This window comes from Leucoraja erinacea, chromosome 6 (genome assembly GCF_028641065.1).
Source record: "Leucoraja erinacea ecotype New England chromosome 6, Leri_hhj_1, whole genome shotgun sequence".
Taxonomy (NCBI): domain Eukaryota; kingdom Metazoa; phylum Chordata; class Chondrichthyes; order Rajiformes; family Rajidae; genus Leucoraja; species Leucoraja erinaceus.
The window spans coordinates 68964812-68982888 of NC_073382.1; the positions used below are offsets into that span (position 1 = coordinate 68964812).

The following is an 18077-nucleotide window of genomic DNA, read 5'->3' on the forward strand; positions in this document are numbered from 1 at the left end:
ATAGAGCAAGCAGAGCAGGGGGCTGAGCACCCAGCCTTGAGGTGCTCCCGTCCAAGTGGTCCAGTGCATAATGGGGAGCCAGTGAGATTGTTGCATGAAGTACTGGTAACCCCGAGTCACTGAACTTTATAATAAGTACTTTAATAAGAATACATACAGAGACAGGTACTGTAGGCTCAAAGTCGTAGGTTAAACTGAAAGCATGGCTGTCCGCATACCACCGGGTGGTATAGTGGAAACCCGACATGGATTACAGATCGGGTTAGCAATTGCAAAGCCAGACATGGATCAAATCAGCAATAGTGATTGATCCACATCCTGCTTCTTAAGACTTTTCCCCATGGGCTATATACAAAGCATGCAAGAACATCATATATAGACATAAAATTAACTATCATCTACAGCGACACGGCAGAGGATACAATGCAGATGCGATTAAGTAATGTCAGTTAGAGTCCAATGATTGCCTCTGGACATAGTCCTTGTATCTGGGATTTGGCCTGCTGACCTGTCCCGCGCGTGTACGATACGGCCCCTCAGTGACACTTTTTACAGGTGACGCCTCCACAGGTACAACCTGCACAGGGAGTTTCTTAGCAGGCGATGACTTGACCAGCGCAGGTTTCACAGGGGATTTCCCGACAGGCCCCATCAGCACCGGCTCCACTAGTGGTTCTTTCACAGGTGAAGAGACAAAATCCTGATCCCAGAACTGCGCACGGTCTACTACTACAATCGCATCCTCAGTTGACCTGTTGTGGCGGTAAGCAAACTGTAGTGAGTTGAGGTTCTTATTGAGATATGAGTTGATATGCGCCATAACCAACCTCTCAAAGCACACGGACGTTAGTATCTCCGGTCACCTTACTCTTTTTGGACACCGGTATTATTGATGCCCTCTTAAATCAGGTGGGAACCTCAAACCTCAGTAATGTTGAAAATGTCCGCAAAAACTCCAGCCAGTTGGTCTACACAGGTTTTGAGAACTACATCGGGGATACCATCAGGTCTAGACACTTTTTTGAGAGTGCACCCCCCTGAAGGATCTTCTGACATCGGTCTCTATAACTGTGACTGTAATGCCATCAGGGTGTATGGGGACTTGGGAAGGTACATCATTGTTCCCCCAATCAAAGCGTGCATAGAACACATTGAGCTTGTCAGGGTGCGATACTTCACTGTTGTTTGTGCTGCCTCATTATTTCGCATTGTAGGAGGTGATAATATTCAAGCCCTGCCACAGTTGCTGAACATCCACCTCATCCTCCACATTAGAGCAAATGTCCCTTTTGGCCTTTTTGATGGCCTTGTCAAGGTCGTATCTGGACTTCTCATACACCTCTATATGGTCACCAGACCTGAATGCCCGGGATCTGGTCCTAGAAGATTGCCGAACTCTTGGTTCATCCAAGGCTTCTGGTTAGGAAACACTCGGATGGTTTTTGTAGGAACACAATCCTCCACACATTTCCTTATGATGTCTGTGACAACTTTGGCATATTCATTCAGGTCCGTTGCAGAGTCCTTGAACATTGCCCAGTCTACAGACTCCAAGCAGTCCCGTAGTTGCTCCACTGCATCCCCTGCCCAGTTCTGTGCAGTCCTCACCGCTGGGGGTGCGCTCTTCAGTTGCTGCCTGTATGCAGGAAGAAACAGCACAGCCGAATGGTCAGATTTGCCGACGTGAGGGCATGGAATGGAGCGATAGGCATCTTTGATGGTCGTGTAGCAGTGGTCAAGGGTGTTTAATCCTCTGGTGCAGCAGGAGACATTGGTGGTGGTTAGGGAGTGATTTTAACCTGAAGAAATCAGGTTTTGTTGAAGTCCTCAGCTATGATGGTAAAGGCTTTGGGTACGCTGACTGGTGCTTGTTGACCACGGTGTGCAGCTCCTCTAGCGCTAGACGGACGCCTGAGCACCACGCAGAGTTCACCATGAGGCAGACGCCCCCGCCCCTCCATTTGCCCAATGCCCGCATTCGGTCCATATGACGGAAGGTGAAACCTTCAGGCTGGATGGCTGAGTCTGGGGAGCTGGGGGTGATCCATGTCTCTGTGAAACAGAGCACACAGCATTCTCTCAGCTTCCTTTTGTAAAGCAGCCTTGACCTTATTTCATCCACTTTATTTTCCAGTGACTGAACATTGGTAGGATGGTAGAGGGCGTTCCACTCCATTATTTAAGCGCGGCAAAAATATCGTTTGCATCTTGGCCTATTGGTATGATCCATCCAGCTCACCTACATGTACTGCAGTAAAATGCTGATATCAGGCATCCTTGGAACTTTGGTGATATGGGATAGACAGATTTCTGGTCTTATTGGATGCTAACTCTATTACTACCACAAAATACTTTAATTTCATGTTTCGCACATTACACAAAAGCACTATATTTTTTTTTCAGTGAACTCAATGAATTTAAAGAGAACAAGAAAGCGAATTCAGGGTGTTTCAGTTTGTCAAAACCTTAATATTCATGACCCTGGCCGTATCAGCAACAAAAAGCCCACTAGCACTACAGACCCTTGGTTCACCTGCAAATCAACCAATGAGCTAACCGGACAATTGGGATTTTCAAGCAAGCAGATATTTCATTATTGGGGTTTTAATGCGGTCCTACAATCCTGTGAGATCCAATCTGTCCATTCTCCAAGCCCGCTTGCACTCACCACGCTCAGTACTCCATCGGCCTTGGGAGGTTTGTTTCAGTTGCCATAGAATTTCAGCAACTGATTATATTTAACTGGACTATTGATATAAAAACCTTCCACCTCACCGAAGAGGGCTCAAGCGCTTTTAAAAAGAGTGCGGAGGATGTTGAGATTAATGGCAAGGTAGAAAGCAGCACTGGAAATGTGGTTAATAGGGCAAAAAGGTGGTGGGTGGAAATAGCAGGAAGTAATGCAGTGAAGAGATGATGAGGGAGGAGCAAGAACTGACTATATATCTGGTTATAGTTATCTAGCTATATATCTGGTTATATATAGATATCTGGTTGCCAATAACCCGATAACCTTATCTGCACTCCTAAAAAATACTAGGGATGCATAAGCCATCTTCTGGTAGAGTTTCCAAGAACAATACAAGTACACAATTACCAAAAAAAGTATAGATTTTCTTTTAAATAAATTAAATGGATAAAATCATAACATACATCTGTCAATGGATCATCAGCATCAAGGTTAGCTGCAGGTATCTGGTCCAGCCGTGGCCTCTTCGAAGATGATGTTGTGTGTTCTACAAGTCAAAGCAAAATAAATTACGCTGTTATAATGAAAAAAAAATACTGGGCTGGTGCTCTGCCTTTCAAATGACAGGTACCATTCTAATATCCACAGTAAAATGATGTAGATTCACATTTTAGAAACTTGAACACATAATCTATACTGACACTTAATAAAATACTTATAGTTCTGTAACACTAAGATCTTTCAGGTGATGTGTAATAGATTCTCCCACACTACTGAAGATTGCAGTAGTTTTGGGCAATATATTTCCTCAACCAACTGTTAGTCTGACATCACCAGAGGATTGCTGGTGCCAAACTAGAAGATTGCCTAGAGTATTGGGAATAACTCAATATAACAACTCAACAAGCTTTCATTCACCTTTAAAAAAAAATGTTACACAGTAGTATAATACATTTTCCAGCACCTCATATTTCGCTTGGGCAGCTATCAACCCAGCAGTATGAACATTAAATACTCTTGAGTAACTTCTACTTACACTCTACTCCCCTCCCCCCTTTCCTCCACCCTAGTCATTTTACCAGTTTCACAGTTCTCCATTGTTTCCCTCTTGAGATCACACCCCTAGCCAACAAAGGACCTGCCAGAGATAATGGGTTCAAGAAGGAACTGCAGATGCTGGAAAATCGAAGGTACATAAAAATGCTGGAGAAACTCAGCGGGTGCAGCAGCATCTATGGAGCAAATGAAATAGGTAACGTTTCGTGCCGAATAATGGACCTACTGCCCGAGATAATTTACAGCCGACCCGGATTTTTTTCTCGCTCTTCATCACCCCACCCCCCTGAAGAAGGGGCTCGACACAAAATACCACCCATCCTTTTTCTCCAGAGATGCTGCATGACCGGCTCAATTACTCAAGCACTTTGTGTCCATCTTTGGGACATGAAGGAAATAGATTTAAATGAAATTCTGATAGTTTAGAGTCTGACTCGTTAGGATCCCATTTCCCACAATTCCTCTAAACTCACTGAAGCCCTGGTGAGCTAAATATTAAATTAGATTATCGCAGACTTGCTATATTTCCTCAGATTCAAAGTGATCTCGATGAAGTGCTTCGTGAAGTCCTGAGGCTACAAATGACACTCAATGCCAATGCATTAGCAGGACTAAACTAAATGGGAGATTTTCATCTTTCTCATCTGGTTGCTGAGCATTGTCCCATCATTGTCCCAAACAAGTTCTGCAACTGACACATGAACCACCTTCTCCAGCTGCCTCTCCACATTGTATCTCAATAATAATTATACTTATGCAATCAACATAAGTTACCCAAGCATTGGAAATGTCCTCATTCTTCAGGGAACGGGGGTTCCCCTCCCCTACCATAGATGAGGCTCTCACCAGGGTCTCTTCAATACCCCACAACACTGCTCTCTCCCCATCCCCCCCCAACTCGGAACAAGGGCAGAGTCCCCCTAGTCCTCACCTTCGACCCCACTAGCCGTCACATTCAACAAACAGTCCTCCGTCATTTTCGCCACCTCCAACATGATCCCACCACTCGCCACGTCTTCTCATCTCCCCCCAGTCTGCTTTCCGCTCCCTCCGTAACTCCCTGGTCAATTCTTCCCTTCCCACCCGCACCACCCCATCTCCGAAACCTCTTGCAACCGCAAGAGATGTTACACTTGTCGATTTACCTCCCCCCTCGACTCCATGCAAGGACCCAAGCAGTCGTTGCAGGTGCGACAGAGGTTCACCTGCACCTCCTCCAACCTCATCTATTGGATCCGCTGCTCTAGATGTCAGCTGATCTTTATCGGTGAGACCATGCGTAGGCTTGGCGATCGTTTCGCCGAACACCTCAGCTCGGTCCGCATTAACCAACCTGATCTCCCTGTGGCTCAGCACTTCAATTCCCCTCTCATTTCGAATCTGATCTTTCTGTCCTGGGCCTCCTCCATTGCCAGAGTGAGCACCACCGGAAACTGGAGGAGCAGCACCTCATATTCCGCTTGGGCAGTCTGCATCCCGGTGGCCTGAACATTGACCTCCAATTTCCAGTAGCCCTTGCTGTCTCTTCCCCTTCTCAGCTCTCCCTCAGCCCTCTGGCTCCTCCTCTTCCTTTCTTCTTCCTGCCCCCCACCCTGCATCAGTCTGAAGAAGGGTTTCGGCCCGAAACGTTGCCTATTTCCTTCGCTTCATAGATGCTGCCGCACCCGCTGAGTTTCTCCAGGAATTTTGTCTAGTTACCCAAGTAAATTTGTTCCCAGTTATTTCATCAAACTATGTGCACACACACGTTCGAAAATAGCAAATTGTAAACCTTGACTATCTAAATTAGAATGGCATGTCTGCAGGGCATAATGGACTTCATCTGAGGAACTTAAAAATAAACTCTGAAAGATTGGATATGTTGGTTTTAATTCTCCCAAATTTTTCAGACAGAGAAGGTTCTATTAGATTTGACATTTATCAATATACCTGCTTTGCTTCAAAAGCGAGACACATAGCAAGACACTACCACCAGTTACCTTAACATGTGTTATAAGGAAAATATTATTTGCTATTATTAAAGACATTGTAGCTGAGCACCATGAACAATTCAAGGTAACCAGATGAATCAACAGCTCCGTGAAGATAAACCAGGTTTGACCAATTTATTGTTCTTTGAAGTAGCAGTGTAAGCTGTGAATAAAGGTAGATTAATTTCCAGAGGGCAGTTCACAACGATCAAAATAACTGATAAAATGATTGCCAAAAATAAAAGCACGCGGTATTGGAGTAACTTATTGGCATGGATTGAGTGTCGGCTGATAACATGAATACAGCAGCAGGAATAATTGGGATTTCTTCTGGTTGGCAAGTTGCAGAGATTGGTACTGGGTACCGTATGATCGCTAAAGTTGCTCATGACAAAAAGAGAAATAGGAAAGTATATTTATATATGGACATAAGGAAGCTACAGAAGTAATTTAAAATCATTAAGATTTAGGGGCAGTAGTCGAGCATGCATTATTTGAGCCTGCTCAACAAGTTATCGAGATCATGGCTCATTGTTTACCTGGGTAGCACAACGGTCCAGTGGTAGAGTTGCTACCTTATGGAGCCGGATCCGATCCTGACTATGGGTGCTGTCTGTACAGAGTTTGTACGTTCTCCCCGTGACTGTATGTGTTTTCCCCTGGTGCGCCGTTTTCCTCCCACACTCCAACGATGTACAGGTTTGGAGGGTAATTGGCTTAGGTAAAATTGTAAATTGCTCCTAATGTGTAGGATAGAGCTACTGTATCGAGATTGCTGATCAGCGCAGACTCGGTGCTCCGAAGAGCCTGTTTCTCCACTGTATCTCTAAACCAAATCTCAACACCATTTTACAGCCTATTACCAAATCCCTCAATTACCTTCATATATAGATTTTATCAAGTCAGTTTCAAATAAACACTTTGACTAGGTTAAATAAGTGGTCAAAGATCTGACAAATGTAGCAGAATCTGGGAAAATGTATAATTATTCGTTTTAACAAGAAAAAGAAAAGAAAAAGTGGTGTATCTAGATGATCAGAGATGACAGAGTTCTGGGTTGCAAAGGGATTTGGTGTCCTAACGCATAGAATCAGAATGGTTCGAGCACGTGGCTTCATAGCAAAACAAGATCACTGTGGAAAAAACAAACTATTGCATACAGTATGGTTTATTTGGACATTTTCTCATTCCAAAGAGCTGCCACATGATTATGTGTTCAAGAAGGAACTGCAGATGCTGGAAGATCGAAGGTACACAAAATTGCTGGAGAAACTCAGCGGGTGCAAGAATTTTGTGTACCTTCGATCTTCCAGCATCTGCAGTTCCTTCTTGAACACAGTAAAATGAGCTAAAGTGAGCACTTTTACTGTGTTCAAGAAGGAACTGCAGATGCTGGAAGATCGAAGCTGCTGCACCCGCGTGAGTTTCTCCAGCAATTTTGTGTACCTGCCACATGATTATAATGTTTTTAATGTAGACACCTGGGGTTGGAGCCCCGAGGTCTCGCCGAGCTGCATGGGCCACGTCGCCAAGAACAAAGAGGGACCCGGCATGGGGGGGGGGGCCTAGAACTAAGGGGGACCTGCCGTGGGGTAGGTGGGCAGAAAGGAGGAATTAATGGAGGAATTAATACTTTTTGTAACTTTATCAGTGCCTTTGTGGAGATCTTTTGTGTGCTTTGTATGCAAAAACAAAGATTTTCACTGGGCCTAGCTCGGTACAAGTGACAATAAAGTATCTTCATCATCATTTGGCCCATCATGTATGTGCTGACTCCATGCCAGAACAACTCACTAGTTCCACCTCCTGGCCTTTTCCCCCATAGACATGCAAATTTTTTCTCCTTTATTTATCTAATTTTCTTTGAAATTAAAAATGAAGCCCGAGTGTACCATAGCTATGGACAATACATTCCAAATTATAGCCATGAGCTACTTAAAAATAAAAGCTTCTCATTAAACTTTCCTGGGCTCTTTAATGAGGCAACTAGAATTGAACGCAATACTGCATTAAAAAGCATTCTTAAATCAAAAGATATTCCCAGTTTGGAAATGAAACTTATTGCATACCTCTGGGTGGTCGGTCTCTGTTCTTGTCACGTACCACAGCACGTTCTCTGTCCTCCAAATCCCTGCGAAAATCACGGCTACGCAGCTCTTCTGGGACATCCTGGGTCGGTTGCCTGTAATCATATTTTTTTTTGTGGGTTTGCTACTTTTGAGTTAATTTTCGTGTGCATGGAAATATGAAATAGTAAAGTCGTCCAAATTACTGTTCCACCCATCTCAGGCACTCGAAGTTGCCTGTATTTCACTCTGGTTGAATCCTTTTATCATTTTACCCTTTTTCGTCTCCTTATCCCCATTAGCCAACAGCATTCTCTGTAGCTATTGAATGATGCATTTTTCCTCTTTGTGCAATGTAATCTTCGACATATGTACCATTACATCTTCTAGATCTATTTACCAGGTCAGTGGGAAATATTTGCTTGATTCCTCCCCTGTGCCAGGCATTGTCAGCAATGGTTTCTCTTCTATTATACTGAGCAATTGACAAGGTGAAGCAGAATTGATTTATTTACTTTATATTTTTATTATAAAGTAATATTTGAATAAATTACCACATTGATGTATGTAAAAGACTTCAACATAATCCTAACTTTAACTGTGGCCTGGAATATTTAAGTATCCCACCAACCCTTTCCCTGCTCTTCAGCCACTCCAACATTAAAATAGAAGATGGAAAATTTCACCGTCCATTTCTCAGGCAAATGCATCAAAAATATGGTGCTTAAACTATTTCTCATTAATGCCTACTCCAAAAGATCTGTATGAGCCTCATTGATAACTAAATTGAATCAATACATTTTAAATGCAGATGTGTAGGTGCCATATTTTAAAATATTTGCTTAATAAAGTTTATACAGATGTAGAGGAACTTAATAAATGTATTTAAATTCAAGAGCCCACATGATTAGCTTTAATATTGCTTTTAAAGATAGTCTTTTTACAATAAACATATTTAAATTATTGCTTCAATTTCACCCTTTCTCCCTTTAATCTGACTATTCAAATCAAATTCTAGCCAAATTCTCAAAGCAAAAAACCTGCAAATAAATTCCTATCAATTAGGAATTGGGTAAGAAACTCAGAAATGGCTCATGATTACTTGCTTATAAATTTTAATTCCTAACACAAAACACAATATTTACTAGTCACCTGTTAATCTATCAGTGTTAAATATTTGATGAAAATGTTACATCCTTGTGGAACAAGAATATCAGACATATAATCATATTGCCATATGCTACAACTAGTCAAATAATTTATTGAAAATTAAAAAATCAAGACAAAGTTTCACTCAAATTTCATCCATCTTCTAACCTGTATTTTATTTTAGTATGAGAAGGAAGGTCACGACTCGAATATTGCTTGGAAAGTTGACTCAGATCTCCTTCTCCTTTTCCCTTCCCTCCTCTAGCTGGTTCAAACGTCGGTCGAGCAGCAGTTGTCATTTTTAAGCGCCCTATTTAAAAACATTGGCAAAGATAGGAAAATTAGTATTTATCTAAACATGACAAAAGATTATGCTGAAAGTTCAGATACACCACCCCATCACCCTGTTCCTGTCCTCTCCTCCTTACACATTCTCACCTCTCCCATTTCCGAAACCCCCATTTCTTTTTACCCTCCTCTTCCACCTCCCCCCATCCATTTTCATTTTTATTCCTCCCTCACGGTTTACATTTTACCCCTCCTCTTCTTTACTTGTCGGATACTCCTTTGACTCATTTTCACTTCTAGTCTTTGTCACTATCTCCACCCATCAGCCAAATCGTGTCAGGCTTAGCCCCATCCCTACCTCACGTTTCCAGCTTTCTCACCCTCCCTACTCCATTAATCACAAAGGTCCCAATGCAAAACATCATCTATCCACCCCCCCACCCCCGCAGATACTGCCCCACTGAGTTCCTCCAGCACTTTGTGTTTTGCTCAAGATTCCAGAATCTTCATTTTCTTGTTTAACCTTCTTTAATACGGGCATGTCATACAAAAATCTGATCATATTCCACACTGATTTTTGTGAATAAATCTCAACTGAGACTACTCCAATAGGGTCCTAATTAACTAGATTGGATTTCCCCTGTTTTTGTGGAGACAAAAGACATGAATAATTTTCTACATTCACATTTTGAAGCAAAGCTATTGACCTGAAACTTTAATTATTTCTCCTAAGATGCTGCCTGAGCATTTCCAGCATATCCTATTTTCATTTCAAACACCCAAGGTTGGGGGGGGGGGGGGTTTTTTGTTGTTAAATTAAATGGAAACATTTAATGCCTTCCTGTAACTGACTTCAAACTGAGTGGCTTGTCAAGCTATTTCATTCATCTGGTAGCTGTCAAATTAATAACTACATTTAACATTTTGGTGATGGGCTTTTAAATTCAATGCTTTTGATCATCTGTATAGGCTTCTTCAATACTGGTCCAGTAATTTAATTGCTTCCCCACCATCGTACCTGTACATTATAGAGGGGATGCCAAAATATTTAGAGACAAATAAAGGTGTGCCAAATTTTGGAGTAAATACAACAGACTGTATCAGGACTTATTGTCTTTGAGATTAGTTCAGTTAAGAATTCAGATTTTTTTTTGCATGGCTGTATGGTAATTCACATATCACTGTACCTTAATTGGTACACGTGACAATAAAAGACCTTTGAAACCTTTGAAATCTGGTCCAGTTTATTGTCAAGTGCACGTACAGCAGGGTACAGGTACAATGAAAATCTTGTTTGAAGCAGCATCATAGGCACATAGATCAGATAACACACATATATAAGACATAAATTATATATAAATCCCACATAAACTCTACAATACAGCAAAAAAGTAAATAAAAACAAGACATTAGTGAAAAACCACACCGGCGACCACAAATGCCGGAGTAACTGGAGTAAAATATGGGACAGGCAGCATGTCTGGAAAGAAGAAATGCGTGACGTTTCTGGTGAAGACCTTTCTTCAGACAGTCGGAAGAAGGGTCTCGACCCGAAACATCACCCATTCCGGTCTGCCAGTCCCGCTGAGTTTCTCCAGCATTTCGTGTCTATATACATTCCTGTCTGTTGGAATTGCCACATCAGGCCATGATGCAGCCAGTCAGGATACGTTCCTTAGTGCATCTGCAGAAGTGTGTTAGTGTCTCTGGTGATATGCCAACTCAATTCAAATTTCTAAAAATGTAGAGGCATTGGCATTCCTTCTTCATGTTTCCATCTATGTGTTAGGCCGATTACAGATTAAACATCCAGGAGTTGAAGCTGTTAATTCTCTCCACCTTCAACTCACAAATAAAAATGGGCATGTGGTCTCTCAACTTTCCCTTCCTGGTGTATAAAAGGAAGGCAGACACTTTTAGGGCAGCCATTTGGGTGTGACGTGAGCAGCCAATGTCCAGGTGTAATGTTTGAGGCTGAGTGCTGAGGCTTTAGCTCAAGTGGCTTTGGAGAGGAGGATGAGCAGAGGCAGAAGATAAGATGAGACGTTTTGTTTGTAACTTTTCTTTGGTCGTAGTGCAATAGAGATGGCAGTTAGGACGCTGGTATGCTCCACTTCCACGATGTGAGAAGTCATGGAAACTTCTAGTGTCCCTTAGCACTACACATGTGGGTGGTGTGCCCAGCCACAGCTGCTGACTGACAACGAGGGAACCAGAACATCCTCAGGATTAGTCAGGAGCATAATCATGCAGGATGGCTGCAGCAGCAGTCTAATCTGTGGCACCAGGCCTGATTCTGAGGCACAGCATGATAGTTGAAGTCAGACAGGGCGACAATGTTCAGAACTAATTTAATTAGGCAAAAGGTTAAAAAGCGGGTCCTCAAAGGTAGCAATCTTGGGAAATGTTTGCTAGTGTTACTCGGGAGGGTTTAAACTAGATTGGCAGGGGGCTGGAATCAAATGCAGCAGTGAGGCAGGTGGTAGGCCGGAAGTGGGTACAAGAGCCAATCACAGCAAATTCAGTAGACAAGATATAGACACAAAAAGCTGACACTCAGCGGGTCAGGCAGCATCTCTGAAGAAAGGGAATAGGTGTTGTTTTGGGTTAAGATACTTCGGTTTCCTTTGTGTTTTCTCAGTAGACAGGATATTGGGCCGCACAGCATGGAGCAACAAAAGACAATTTGATTAAATTACATTTATTTCAATGCTAGAGTCCTGACAGGCAAGGTGGATTAATCAAGCAGTGGATAAGTATGTGTGGGTATTAAACAGGAACTTGTAGAAGTTAATTGGAGCAGGTTGTATGAGGGTAAAGGGATGTCCGGAAAGTGGGGTGCATTAAAAGTGTGATAGTGAGAGATCAAGGTATGCATGTTCCTGTTGGAATGAATGGCGAGGCAAGTTTAGGTTTATCATTGTTCACAAGGACTGAGGAACAGTGAAAAGCTTTGTTTTGCATGCTATCCAATCAGATTGGATAAAACTATACATAAACACAATCAAGCCAAATGCAAGTAGAATGGAGAGAAAAGGGGAAGATGGAGTGTGGAATATAATTTTCAGCACTGCAGCGCGCCAGTTCCGTTCACAAAGTCCAATGTCCACAATAGGCAAAAGATGAATCGGAGAGTATGCTAGCCTTATGGAAGGATGATTCAGAAGCCTGATGACAGAAGGGAATGAGTAAGGGACCCTGGATGACAAGAGAAATTGAGGCTCTGGCAGGAAAAAGATGTGGGTCAGGTATAGGCAGCTAGGATCAAGTATATTCCTGGAGTATCATAGGATTGAAAAGTATACACAAAGGAAATTAGAAGGGCAAAAAACAGCCATGAGATAGCTCTAGCAGATAGGATTAAGGAGAATCCAAATGGATTTTATATTAACGCGAGAAAGGTCACTAGAGAGAAAATAGGGACCCCCAGAAACTAAAGCAGTCATCTATGTGTGGAGCCACATGAGATAGAATAGGTCCTCAGTGAATACTTTGCCTGTTTTTACCTTGAGAAAGACATGAAGATTAGGGAACTTGCAAATGTTACTAGCGATGTTTTGAGGATCGTCCATATTACAGTCGAGGATCTACGGGATGTTTTAAGACATATGAAGGTAGATAAATCTAATGGACCTAATCAGATATATCCAAGGATGCTGTGTGAAGCTAGATAAGAAATTGTAAGAGCCCTTGTTCAGATATACAAATCGTTAAGACATGGGTGAGGTGCGGGAAGACTGGAAGATGGCGAATGTTGTGCCTATTTGAGAGGGGCTGCAAGTAAAAACTTGAACTATGCACCAGTAAGCCTAACATTTGTGGTAAGAAAGTTTGATACAGTGCCTCACAAACAACCTGTTAATTCCTACCTACCACAACCTCAAAGTGTTCAAAGCTTATGGGTTCTCCTGAAACTCATAACAATTGGCACCTGCAAAAAGACTCTTCCATTCTTAAACATGAATCAGGCCGTGTTCAATCAGAATGACCAGAAGATCGCCTTGTCAAACAAGGATTTCAAAGATTGGAAGCAACACCTATCCTCAAGAGTAAATCAATAGTTTGGCAGGCATCTGAATGCAGCCATCGATCAGAAAACCTGGGAACTAAACCTGGGATGAATAGAGTGTAGGGGCCTCAGCAATTTGTTAAGAGCCACAACATTCACAGGAGGATGGACTGGAAGAAAGGAGGAGGAAGATGTACGAGAATGAGGAGCAGCAAGAGAAAGGGGGGAGAGCACAGACTGAAGGTTCATTGCCTGCTCTGTAGGTAAACTAAAGAATCTGACGGAGTCGCAGACAGAAGGAATGATGTGGAGTTAATCATAGTACTGCCCTCATATCCAGAGCTATGGTTGAGAGCCTAGATTTTCTGATAGGTTGGAGAAGTTATTGCCAAGAATTATGTATTTGAGGTTGTAGTCAGCAAAATACAAGTCCATTCCTCTACCGAGGTATATGCACTTCTGTGCATTACGAAAGTAGTGGGTTCAGGTCCCAACCCACAAAGTTGGGTTGAAAAGTGTAGGTTGAAATCATATGGAGAACAGTGATGAAAGAAGTGCCATATTTAAGTCAAAGCCTCTTCTCCCCTACCAAACCGATGCACAACGTTTAACCAGGGGTCCTTTAAAAAAAACAAAAAACCCTAATGTTTGTCCATTAATGAACTTCACAGTTCATTGATTGATAAATTGTCCGGTCATAATTTTGGTCTCTACCAGATAGTTGATTGCTTGGATGCCTGTGAAAGTCATATTGAACCCACCCTGCACCCCAGCTCATCCTCTAGCTCCCGTCCATTCCCACCCACCCACATTTAGTGTTTCCCCCCTGCCTGCTTCTCTCGAATCTCCTCTCTGTCCTGCGGTCTAGTTAAACTGCAGATACAACGAACTGTAGATTATATTACAGAAAAAACCATGAACTTCAAAGAACTGGTTTACACATAAAGATAACTTAGGCAGCACCAATGGAGAACATGGAATAGGCGACGTTTCGGGTGGGGACCCTTCTTCAGACACGGAAACGTTGTCTATTCATTCCCTCCGCAGATGCTGCCCGACGCGTTGAGTTAGTTAAACATAGAAACATAGAAATTAGGTGCAGGAGTAGGCCATTCGGCCCTTCGAGTCTGCACCGCCATTCAATATGATCATGGCTGATCATCCAACTCAGTATCCCGTACCTGCCTTCTCTCCATACCCCCTGATCCCCTTGGCCACAAGGGCCACATTTAACTCCCTCTTAGATATAGCCAATGAACTGGCCTCAACTACTCTCTGTGGCAGAGAGTTCCAGAGATTCACCCAACGTGTGTTCAGTCGGTGGAGATGTCGCTCGGGGCCAGGACGTGGGCCGTGGGCCGTGGGCCGTGGGCCGCGGGGGCGAGGAGATGTGGGGTTGCACCGAGCGACGGGCGGTGAATCCGACCCTACCCTGTCCCTGGGATCCGGTGAGCGGCCGCGAGGGCAGCGGCAGCCGCCGCCAGCAGCAGCCGCCGCCGTCTCTCCCACCCGGTGGCTCCTCCTCTCCCCCACCCCCACCCGGTGGCGCCTCCTGCCCCCGCCCCCCCACGGCCGGTAACCGCGCGCCTGCCTCCCGCGCGCCCCCGGTACCTGCGAGCCGCGCGCCGCCGCCGCCCGCGCCGCGTTCCGAACCCAACGGCCGCCCGTTCCAACGCGCGAACCACCAGCAACAGAACCCCCGGATTCCCCACAATGCACCGCGCTGTCCACGGTGGCCGACACCACACCACACCGACACGATCCGAGCCCGGCGCGGCCACCAAGCGCTTTTCCTGCGAGAGGATGAGGGTCGGGAACGGCGCAGCGGCTTCCCAACGGGTAGGGAGGAACTGCAGATGCTGGTTTTACACCGAAGAAGGTCGGTTTACACCGTTTACAGTCTGAAGGAGGGTCTCGACCCGAGATGTCACCCATTCCTTCTCTCCAGAGATGCTGCCATCAGGCTCTTTAACACTATAACCTCAAAATAAGCTCTGAACTACATAGACTTGGGGGCATTGGTTTTGTATTTTTGCACTATTAGCAATGTTACAACATTTTGAGATGTAAAAAAATCAAGCATGTGATTGATCCCATCAGATAAAGCATAAAAATAACTTTAATTTGATACCTAATTCGCTTTCATATCTTCACTATTAACAAAGTTATAGCCATACCCACAATCCTGTTTATATCAAAGGATGGCGGAGAGAGTCAAAAACCTCAAATTCCTGGGCGTGCATATTTCTGATCTTTCCTAGACCCAGCACACTGATGCAATTATAAATAAAGCACATCAACACCTCTACTTTGTGAGAAGATTAAGGAGATTCCGTATGTCAAAGAGGATTCTCTTGAACTTATACAGGTGTACCAGTAGAGAGCACATTGACTGGTTGCATCATGGCCTGGTTCGGCCATCACCGACCTCCTCACCATCGAAGGGATTTATCGGAGTCCCTGCCTCAAAAAGGCAACCAGCATCATCAGAGACCCACACCATCCTGGCCACACACTCATTTCACCACTGCCATCGGGAAGAAGGTACAGGAGCCTGAAAACTGTAACGTCCAGATTCAGGAACAGCTTTTTCCCCAGAGCCATTAAGCTATTAAGCACTACAACCTCAAATAAGCTATGAACTACAATAGTAGCAATGTTACAAAATGTTGAGATTTAAAAAATCAAGTCTGCAATTTATCCCATCAGATAAAGCATAAAAATAAGTTTAATTTGACACCAAATTCACTTTCATATCTTCAGTACAGGTGCACAACCTTTTATCCGAAAGCCTTGGGACCAGACACTTGTCGGATTTCGGACATTTTCGGATTTCCGAATGGAAGATTTTTAGCGTAGATTAGGTAGGTAGCGCGGGCGGCTTGAAAAGTCTGGAGCAACTGCCTCCTCCCCGGAGACCGGGGAATCATTGTAAATCATTGCATAAATGTTAGTCAGTTAGTTTGGAGGGATTTTATGTGGTGGTGGTGGGGTGGGTGGGTGAAGGGGGAAACTTTAATTCTTAGTCCCATACCTGGTCGGCGGCTCCCAACATCGCGGAGCTGGGGGCTCCGTCCGGCCGCGTGCGGCGCCGGTTGTAGCTCCGACCCCGGCAACTCTACCCCTGGCTGCGAGGCTCCAAATCCAGCGCGGCCCGCGGCCCCAGCTCCGCGAATGTTGGAAGAAGGCGACCTCCGCGCCCTGGAGCTTACCGCACAGCGACCCGGTAAGGCATTGCCCGCTCCCCGCTGGTATCCCAGCGCTGCGGAGCTTACTGCACGGCGACCCGGTAAGGCATTGTCCGGGTGGGGGGCGTCCGGCCGCGGGCGGCAGTGGATTTGGAGCGTCTCGCAGCCAGGGGTAGAGTTGCCGGGGTCGGAGCTACAACCGGCGCCGCCCGCTGGCGGCCACAGCGCTGCGGAGCTTACTGCACGGCGACCCGGTAAGGCATTGACCGCTCCCCGTCTCTCCGACCAGGTAGGGGACTAAGAATTAAAGTTTACCCCTTCAACCCCCCCTTCACATAAAAGCCCTCCAAACTAACTGACTAACATTTAAGCAATGATTTACAGATGTTTAAGTGTCTCCCCGGTCTCCGGGGAGGAGGCAGCCGCTACAGTAGTACAGACCTGGGTTGACCGTGGGTCGTTTCGGGTCAAGTTTGGCGCCAAACGCGAACTTTGTTGTGCCGATGACATCCTGGAAAAAATGGCCGGTTTTCGGAGGTTTTCGGTTTCCGGAACACCGGATAAAAGGTTGTGCACCTGTATTAAAAAAGTTATGGCCATTTTCATACTTGGAAATTAGCACCTTGTTCCCTATTGCTTTTCCATTGACTTAACACAAAAGCTGTGATCGAGGACAGTCAAAAATTAAGAGAACTGAATGAAATTTTCACTTATTATAGATTGAAGCATTCTGAAACAAAAATAAAATATCTTACTTGGATGACCTGAAATTAAAACATATAATTAGATAGTTACCTAATTGTAGCTAATTACAAAATTGACCGTTGTGACGGAAATAGTAATAAACACCCAGACTGCCTTGAAAATTCAAAAATGTGATATTCTCAAGATCAGAACTTTAATATTATTGTATTATAGGCTGTAAGTCTGTAACAGATAGGTAAATAAATTACAATTTCTAGCAATAGACCAAGTCTTTATGGAGAAGATCAGTTGCTAGCTGGTACATTGGCATATCATAATCAGTAGCATCATCATACTCCTCAGATTGTAACCAATAAGCAACTCTGTACACCTTGTTTTTCCTCACCTTTTCAGTTTTGGCATTGTAAACTACAGGTTTTTGCTCTTCAAACCACGCATGACACGCCTTTCTGCCCACTACTTTCCCATTAAGAATGTCCTGTAGATCATCACATTTGGAGTAGTCCAAATTCGGATAATCTCTGAAATGCTGTCTAAATCAGTCTCTTTTGCTGGGCATTTGGATTGACAATTTTGCATTTCTTCTTCAGAGACATCTGTTTAAAATGTAAAGAAGAAAAAAACCACTGAACAGCATTAACAGAAACAAGTTATTATTTGCAGTTTTAGAAGAAAAAGGTAGAAATAGTAATGTTAAACGCTAAAACAAATAGTAAATACTCAACAAAAAATTCATATTCATCAAATCAATTAAATTCATCTAATCAAAAAGGTCCCACACAAGAGATTACATAGAAACATAGAAACATAGAAATTAGGTGCAGGAGTAGGCCATTCGGCCCTTCGAGCCTGCACCGCCATTCAATATGATCATGGCTGATCATCCAACTCAGTATCCCGTACCTGCCTTATCTCCATACCCCCTGATCCCCTTAGCCACAAGGGCCACATCTAACT

The 18077-nt window shown here is 43.9% G+C and overlaps 1 protein-coding gene across 1 annotated transcript in view; it reads right to left on the minus strand.

The window, feature by feature from the left end:
- The window catches only part of cwc15 (CWC15 spliceosome associated protein homolog), a 40655-nt gene extending 25662 nt beyond the window's left edge, over window positions 1-14993 (minus strand). The window contains exons 1-4 of the mRNA XM_055637311.1: window positions 14839-14993; window positions 9099-9240; window positions 7785-7897; window positions 3154-3236 (exon numbers count right to left, since the gene is read on the minus strand). Of these exons, the coding sequence (XP_055493286.1) occupies window positions 3154-3236; window positions 7785-7897; window positions 9099-9229 (327 nt within the window). The 5' untranslated portion in view covers window positions 9230-9240; window positions 14839-14993. The remainder of the gene's footprint in view (window positions 1-3153; window positions 3237-7784; window positions 7898-9098; window positions 9241-14838) is intronic.
- Window positions 14994-18077: the final 3084 nt, after the last annotated feature.